Source organism: Bidens hawaiensis, unplaced genomic scaffold (assembly GCF_021521415.1).
Source record: "Bidens hawaiensis isolate Kalapana, Puna unplaced genomic scaffold, B.hawaiensis_p1.1 tig00067384_1, whole genome shotgun sequence".
In the NCBI taxonomy this organism is placed as follows: Eukaryota; Viridiplantae; Streptophyta; class Magnoliopsida; order Asterales; family Asteraceae; genus Bidens; species Bidens hawaiensis.
Window position 1 is genome coordinate 40,578 of NW_027501947.1, and position 9,151 is coordinate 49,728.

General features: G+C 32.3%; 1 protein-coding gene across 2 annotated transcripts; it reads left to right on the top strand.

The window, feature by feature from the left end:
* Positions 1-2,663: 2,663 nt before the first annotated feature.
* LOC143604946 (MADS-box protein AGL42-like) lies at positions 2,664-8,445 on the top strand. Of its 2 annotated transcripts, XM_077081258.1 has the most exons (5): positions 2,664-2,896; positions 3,013-3,197; positions 8,028-8,109; positions 8,169-8,233; positions 8,324-8,445. In XM_077081258.1, the coding sequence occupies exons 2-4, from the start codon at positions 3,016-3,018 to the stop codon at positions 8,214-8,216; spliced, it is 312 nt and encodes a 103-aa protein (XP_076937373.1). In that variant the 5' UTR covers positions 2,664-2,896; positions 3,013-3,015; the 3' UTR covers positions 8,217-8,233; positions 8,324-8,445. The 2 variants fall into 2 exon arrangements, with proteins under 2 accessions (XP_076937373.1, XP_076937372.1); XM_077081257.1 differs by having other exon boundaries at positions 2,667-2,896; positions 8,169-8,442.
* The last annotated feature ends 706 nt before the right edge of the window (positions 8,446-9,151 follow it).

Here is a 9,151-nt window from a genome sequence, read left to right on the forward strand (position 1 = left end):
ATTTAAACTAAACATTTTTTTATCGTAAACAATACCGAGTACTGATGCCGTACCCATCGAGTTGTGTTCAGAATAACGTCTTCTTTTTGTCTCGTAAACCATACTGATTTCCCCCGACAACAAATCAAGCCGAACCGATACTGATCGAACAATGTTGGTACCAGTATTACTGAACCAATGCCACATTTTTTTAATGGTTTTTGATCAAACTAGCATATTCTATTTAGATATAGTGTTTTATAAAAATCGGAATATACTTATTTTTTTCTGGGTTTTCATATAAATTTTAATTAAAACTGAACTAGCGTAATGTGCGGGCATAACTTACTTGTTTAGAGTAAATCTTTAAATTTTTTTTTTCTTATTTCTAAAATAAAAAGCTAAATTAAATATATCTAAATTACTATTTACGTAAGATATTTTCATTGCAAAATGAAAAACCAAAATATATTTTATTTAAAAGGGGTTTTTAATAGAAAAGCAAATGTATGCTTGACGCAATTTTTTAGCTTTTAAAGCTAAAACTTATATTGTTTTAATTCTTGTGACGTCCTTTCATTTATGTTTTGAAATATTATGTTAATAAGATATTATAGTATGAATATTATATACAACCATATTTGAGTGAGAGCGGGTAATGACAATAATGCCCTCAACTTTTTTACACATGCCTATCATTTTTGTTGAATTTTAACGGAAGTCAAAATTAGTACATAACATTGCTATAAAATTAAAACCTTAGTGCTTATACCTGTGACTTTTAAAACTTAGTATCCAATCTTGTTACATTAGAAAAATGTTGAGACTAATTATGTAATTGTGTCTAAATATATATATATATATATATATATGCCGATGTTTTTAATTGGACTGCACAATCAACACTTTGACTATATTAAAAATCTATAAGGGATTAAGAAAGATCTAATTTGTAGACGTTTCAGAAGATATTAAATTGTTACCAAATCCAACCCCCCCCCCCCTCCCCTCCCCCTCCCCCCACCCACCCTCACGCACCTTATTACCACTACCACGACATAATCGTCATCACCAACATAAGCTCTAATACTATATATTCTCCTCATTCTCTTAATCTATATTCTATCTCTCATCAATCGACAACCACTAATACCTCCCCCGATTAGCCATCCCAGCAATCCACCTTTCCCTAATGGTGTGTTCAAACGCGTGGCAACACATATTTAGCTCGTCAGGCTTGTAGCGACAATTGATTAGCCACTTCCCTATACTATTACCATTATCTATCTCCATCCTGGCCACTAGAATGTTAGGTATAGATCAGAGCAAGTACGCAACGGAATAGACAATCACACACGAAAGAAAGAGTAAACAAGAACACGAGATTTATGTGTTCCGGTCAAAGCGACCTACGTCCACGGGTTGCAACTAGGGTTTCTTTCTTTATTGCACAGTGGTACAACGATGACAATTACAATATATGGATATTTATAGATACCTAATTATGATAATTAAGGTCTACAACTTATGAAAGCCAAACGAGCTTTCCATCCTAAACTAATTAGGCCCAAAAGGCCTTCACCAAACCTAAAAACCGATTTAATGATTTGGTCGTCGGTTTTTATTAAAGGGGATATTCAATTACTCTATAATTAAGCAGTTGTTTATGATTTCAGCTTTTGTTTGAAGTTATTCCATGATGTATATTGGTTTCAGTAGAAGTTTACAAATACTTTTCTTGTTCTTGTATCACATTATCACGTGATTTTTAGTCCATTCATAAAAAAGTTAGCAACACAGATCAATGGTGTTATAAGAGCAGAGTTAATTGAAACGATAATGAAACCATAACTAGGCATTTTAACAAATTTAACATTCAAAGAACCAATCGTGATTTTTTTACATGAAGTTCGTTTATTAATAATATAATGACAATAAACATGTGTCTTGTTCGTTCAATTATGTTTATGAATTTTCGTTCATTTACGTCTCTTTTTTTTTTTCGTTGATTTGTGTTCGTTAATTTATACTTGTTTGTTTGTTTATATTTTCATTTAAACTTTTTAGCTCATTTAAATTTAGTCTAGTTGTTTAAGGTTTTTCACGCTAACTAATTGATGTTCACGTTTACTTTTAATTTGTCCTCGCTCAATTATGGTTGCATAGATTCATTCATCTATAATCAGTTATATATGTTTGTTCATTTATGATTGTTTGTGTTGACATTCATAAACCATTTATTTATACTATTAACGAACAAACAACGAATACGGACATTTCATTTTCTTAATTAGCAAACACGAAGAAAAAACAATGTTAATTTATTTGTTCTTAATCAAACATTTGTTCTGTTAAACTTAAACGAACAAACACGAATATGCATTATTTATAATCGTTCTGTCCGTTTAAAGACCTAATAGTTTCTTTTTTTTCTTTCCCCAAATCATATAGATTAAAATCGTAGTTTATTCTAAGATAAAGGCTTTATTTTGTAGTTAAATTTTATATATCATTCTGACATTCTCAAAACATGACTTCTCTATATACAATGCTCTTCTTCGGAAAAATATCTAAATTTAAATTTAGATGGTACATATTATTTTGGGATATTTTATTATAACCAACACGTTTTTAATTCCCTTTGGCAATAACTTTTTGTGTGCCTTTACTTCTTTTCTTGACATATAGAGGAGGTAGTACACAATTAATAGACTAATAAGGAAACCCAACCAAATTTGTGGTTTAAATGTAAAGAAATTTCACATCACGGAACCTAAAAAGATCACACACCCCTCTTTCAATTCTCCACTATAAATTTCTTCCTAGTCATGCTTCTTCTATCTCATCTCTAACTACCTCTTTAGGATTTCACTAGTTCTTGAATACTTCACTAGATTTACATTCTAGGGGATTTGTGGTACTTAATTCTTTCTTGATCAAACTTGGTAAATTTCCACAATTCTTTTATAGATTTGTTAACATCTTTTACTTTGTGAGTGTGTGTGTGTGTGTATATATGTATATGTTTAGCAGGAAATGGTGAGAGGTAAAGTGGAGCTGAAAAGAATAGAGAACTCTTCAAGCAGGCAAGTGACTATCAGTAAGAGAAGAAATGGGCTTTTGAAGAAGGCTGAAGAGCTTTCAGTTCTTTGTGATGCTGATGTTGCTTTGATTATTTTCTCTGAAAAAGGAAAACTTTATCAATTTGCAAGCTCCAAGTACGCTCTTATAACTCTCATGATCTCTATATGTACACACCTACATATAATATAATCATATGCACATATAATATACATATATGATACACACACATGTGCATATATATATATATTTTTTTTTGAACGGCATGTATATATAATAACTATTACACCTATGTATGTACAATTGAGGTAAATACTACAACTTCAGGAGTCAAAAAAGTTTTATAAAACGTTCTCGGGGGAAATAAAATGTTATCTATAGATTTTTAATGTAATTGATTGTATGAATATTAGCTAACCAAACTGAACCGGACGAGACCTTGTCCGTGCTCGTCCGTTAAGTGTACGGTTCATAAATACTTTACCGAACCAGATTTTGTGTCCGTGTTTGTTCATTAAGGAGCTGAGCTTGTTCGTGTTCCGTTCATTAATTTTGGTAAACGAATGCAAATGAACACTAATGGCATTAACGGGCACAAAACATAAAGGAACACTAACGAACATATACTAATATGAGAATAATAATCACTAAATCAACGCAAAATTACCTAAAAATCTGGAAGTACACCACATATATATAGTAACTAATGCACATGTATATATAATAACTAGCACACCCGTGTGGGTACAATTGAGGTAAATCTGTAGGCTTTTAAAGTTATTGTTTGTATGATAGATCTTCAACTTATCGGATTAGTCAGAAATAAAATAAAAATTAGAACAAGTACTACTACTACTGTGTAAAAAATAGTGTAATATATAGCAGGTATGCCTGTATCAAGCACCATTAAACGAAGCTACAGAATTGTGGTTAAGTTTTCTGGATGATATTCAAAGTTGTGATTTGATAGTGGAGTCTCCATGCTTCCGTACCACCTTCTTTTGTACTCAACACATTGACCAATACTTTTTGGGAGGAATATATTGAATGATTTTAACTTTAGATATAATTAGTTGTTAGTGAGCTTCTTCCTTATAATATCTTCATCCTAAAACCCTTTTGATTATATATATTTTATCTCAAACTTAGTTGGCTAAAAGCAAAACAAATTACCCTTTAGGGTTTCTAGATAACATCATTAGTATTTGACTATTTTCTATCATGCCTTATCTCCTATCTGTCTAAGTTGATAAGATTTGCCTCTCTTTAATTAGTTTTGTTTATGTTCGGTATATATTCCAATCATTGCGGCTCAATGGTATAGCACTCACTTTACTAGTGAGAGGTAAGGGGTTCAAACCTCACTATCACCAATTTATATGGGAGATATGAGAGATGACCATGGCTTGCCATGGTTCGAGTCCTGATCTCACCCGGTTTTACCGGCTCCTCGCTGTCGTGTCATGCATTTGGCGGGCGTGGGGGTCGGGTTTTATCCGGTGAATCCCTCAATAGGTGGACCGCTAGGGGCTTCGTCCGTCCGGACTAGTGGCCGGCTTGGGCTACCTTTAGCCAATGGGTGTCGCGTACGAAGTACCCGGCGTTACTTAGTTGGTCGTTCAATATATATATATATATATATATATATATATATATATTCCGATCACTAGGATTGCTATTCTTTATTTTCATTCACTATTCATTTTTCTTGGACACTAGAACATGGAACATTGCAATAAGATGCAAAACATTCTCCGAGATAAAAGATATATTATGTCCTAACAAGTCATTTAGTGTTAAAGACCCGTGTATAATCAATACACTAATGGGGCTTTATTAATAGGCCTTTTCTTGTGTTAATAGGTTGCTTTAGGTTACTTAAAGTCACATTAGGTCAACAAGTCAGATTGTTGTTTAAGACTCGTGTATGATGATCGATATACTACTTAGCTTTATGGGTCTTATAATTTATTAGTGAGTTCATTTAGATTACATAGTCACATTAAGCAATTATTAACAAGTTATATTAGTACTAAAGACCCGTGTATGATGATAAATGCGCTAACGGCCCTTGCATTTGTTAGTGATTTGCTTTAGGTTACACAAAGTCGCATTAGATCATACTAAATCATATGTTAAAGACCCATTTGTGATGATAAATAATTAATGAGCCTTGTCATTTGTTAGTGAATTGTTTTAGGATACACAAAGTCACATAAGGTCACAAAACAAGTCCCTTATGATTATTGTTACACTTAATGAGTCTCATTGTCATTCTATGTTATAAAAAGTCACATTGGATCATAGAAATGAAATTGGGGTTGAAGACCCACACATGATGATCGAATTAATAATTGGTCTTTTAATTTCATGTGTTAGTGAATTGTTTTAGTCTATAAAAAGTTACATTAGGTTATAAATTACATTCCCAAATACATTTTTAATGCTATTTTCATTAAAACTTATCCAAATAATTTAATGCATATGAAAATGTAATAATATTTATCAAAAACTATATTAAGTTTAAGGAAAAAAATATAGAGTACATAAGACCCGCACGTTGCTACGAACCTTTAATGTTAATAAAAATAAGTGCACCATAAATGAAAATTACTTCAAAAAATATAGCCATCAAGTTTTATAAATGTAATACATTGACTTTTTTTTATTATTTTAATAACAATTAATCTTATCCAATAAAATTAGATGTTAGAAATGATAGTTTTCCATCAAACATCTATTTTAATAAATACTTTTTTCACAACCCATTTTGGTAAAAAAGAAATGAAAAAAGAAAAAAAGGCATGCACATGTTCTTAGACATATTTGCAAACCCAAATTTAACACATTTAACTCCGAGTCCAACATCTCCATCTTTAATCAACCACAAACAGGACAAATATGTATTACATAGGTTTTGCATATGTAGAAGTCAGGCCAACACACTAGGTTGCCACTTAGAGAGATGAGGATTCCAAGAATACCTTTGCTGATATTTAATTATGAGACACCACAAGTAAGAAAAAAACATATTATCACGAAACAAAGAGGTTCATATAATTCATGTGATTGAAAAAGAGACCAATTGTACTTACAGGTATCGAGTTGAACCACCTTTTGTTATCATATATAGGTTTGAAAGAGGTCAATAATTAGTTAAGACTTATAGTAATCTTCTGTGGCTATATGTAAGATAAATTATTGCACAGTAGCGACGTAATATCCTGTCGCAATGTGGTCTCATGGAGCGAAAATCTATCTTCATTGAACCCACATATTATCCAACCGACAAACACCTGATAAGCTTCGGCAGGAATCTTATCTAAAATCTTACACATTTAGTATTACTGATGGATTGCCAAGGCATAGTCCATGGAAAATAGTTCCCACAGACGAGACCAAATTTTTTATTTACTCAAGTCGATGTTCACTCGTTAATTCGTCGATCATAATATCTACTTCTTGTACGTACCATGCATCCATTCTTGATCCATTAGTAATATTGATATGTATCAACTTTTGGTGAATTGTTCTCAATGGTACTCATTAACTCTGGCAGTATAAACTTTATTTTATTCCCTTTTGCACTCAATAAAGATCTCGATGACTTACTTGACCTCAAGAATTAAATCCACGTGCTTTCAAACGGAATCTTTAAATTTATTTACTATTAATAGTAAGTATAAGGTGTCTTACTCATCGGGTTTAATATCAACATACACTAGCAATGTCAACTTTGTATTAAACTTGTTTATATATGTGATTCGGGGTTGGCCGTCCTCTCTTCATCTCAGGGCCGTCTCCAAAAATCATTAAAATGTTTAGAGCCGGAAGAGCGAAAAATTTGGGCATTAAGTGAGGATCTTTTGTTAGATTTAAACAATTAAAATTTTTAAATGCGCTTATTGGAAATGATTTGGGTTGGGCAATTTTTTTATAATAAAAATGGGCTTAAATAAATTAACTAGGGTGTTTGGGCCGGGGACAGAATATAAAGATTCGAAACAATATTGTTGAGTTATATGTTATCTGTATTGAGTAACTAAAAATCAGATCCTTCTGTAACGAGAGATATAACAATGAAAAAGATGATATAGATAACACAATAATGTTCGCGATAAATATATATGTAATAAACTCATTTAGCATGCCCCTCATAACAAGAATAGACTGATCTGGGAAAGATGATAAACAACCACAATAATATAATCAAACGCACTTTGTCTATTACAATATTACACATATATATATACAAGAATTGGAAGCTAATTCTAGGAATACATTTAATTATAATTATATGGAAGACATAACTTATGGAGAGAATATTTCCATCTTTGACTAGTCATGATTCGTGTGATTGTATTGATTATGATCCTTGATACCTCAAGCTAAACGTTTGGAGAAACGTGTAGCTTGAAATGAAGTATGTATAGCAAATCGAGCATATGAGAAATCTTGATGAGAGTATCACCATTCACCAACTTCTTGTTTCATTATTAATTATGTATTCTCGCCATTCAAAATTTTCTTCTGCATGCATTTGAACTTTATTCTAGTTTCAAAATTCAGGACCAGTGCGTGTGCCTGATCTTCGCAAATCATTTTTGCATTTGTTGTTCTGGTTTCACAGAACATTTTACTAATCTCGTGAGTGCCCTTGGACATAAGGCACATAGCACTCAATCATCGGGACACCGGCTGATTGGTGCATGTGCCCTTGTCTTTCGGCTATCAACGCCACCACATGATGCCTGAATAACCTTCCCCCACTTTTAACGTTATTTTCACGAGATTAGTAAAATAACGTCAAAATTAGTGCAATTTTACTTTTGCCCACCCGAGAGTTCACACATATATACATTATATGCGTGCACCGCCAGCAGGGCAAATGCAAAAATGAGGAGTTGATTCAAGAGTTAGATAACTTGTACCAAAGTAACATTCATATTCGCATTATGAGATTGCAGCATGCAGAAGATAATACAGAAGTACCGTGAATATGTTAAAATTGATGATGACTGCAATCCGGAAACTGAAGTATACACTCAGGTTAAGATTCTAAACACATTCTAGTTACATAGCCACAACTAATTATATATACTTTGCAGCAACTGAAGCACCAAGATGCAGCCAGAATTCAACAGGAAATAGATTAACTTGAAGCTTCAAAACGGTTCCTGACTTTATATTACTTTCTTTGCCACCAAATTTATCGGTTTTTTATAGAACTTTTGATCATATTAAAACCGCTTGTCATGAATAGGAATTTTCTAGGACAAGACTTGGTATCATGTTCATTGGACGAAATACGCGAGTTAGGTAGTAAGCTGGAACATGCATTGAGATTCGTTCGGGCAAAAAAGGTGTGTATAAAGTATAATATGTTAGTTAACAATCCATCAATAAGTTTCGGTTCCATTAACGTAGTTTGTTTGTTGATTTCAGGCTACTTTATTTAAAAACAAATTGAAAACTTAAAAGCAAAGGTTTGCATTGTGCTAGCTCTCTAGAAATCAATATATTTTTCCTTTTACACCATTTTCATGTTCAGGAAAGATGCCACTTGGAAGAAAATGCCAGATTATGGCAAGAGAAAACAAGTTTAGGCCAAAAGGTACTTCTTTTCTGTAATAACCAAAGATATTTTCGTTGCCTTTTATAGCGATAAATATATTAGGGAGAATATATTAGTTATGTTGTCACATAAACGAGGGAGGAATATCGTCGACAACCAACCAGGATTTCTCAAGGGACAAGATCGATACACACTTTATTATTTCAAGAAAAAACTAACTCAAAAACTCGTTACAATAATTTTTTACATAATCACACTTCCAAAGCCTCTAGCAAAGCACTATAGTTGTAGATCTAACTATAACTTGGTGATCAAGACATTGCCATATTAATCATATTAAAATTGGGAACTAAACCAACTTTTCAACTTAGGTTCTTCATTTATTTAATCTAGAAGAAATATTCACGGGTATACAAATTTTATTATATTTTTTTTGACTTGGGAGCATCCTAATATCTGCTCCGAGGTATCCAAATACATAAAGCAGAGAAGAAAAGAAATGCACTAATTTTATAC

Excerpts from the sequence above, each read along its gene's own strand:
- LOC143604946 (XM_077081258.1), top strand. The coding sequence starts at position 3,016 with ATGGTGAGAGGTAAAGTGGAGCTGAAAAGAATAGAGAACTCTTCAAGC. Across the intron at positions 3,198-8,027 it reads TATCAATTTGCAAGCTCCAA|CATGCAGAAGATAATACAGA; the intron begins GTACGCTCTTAT and ends ATGAGATTGCAG. Across the intron at positions 8,110-8,168 it reads AAACTGAAGTATACACTCAG|CAACTGAAGCACCAAGATGC; the intron begins GTTAAGATTCTA and ends TATACTTTGCAG.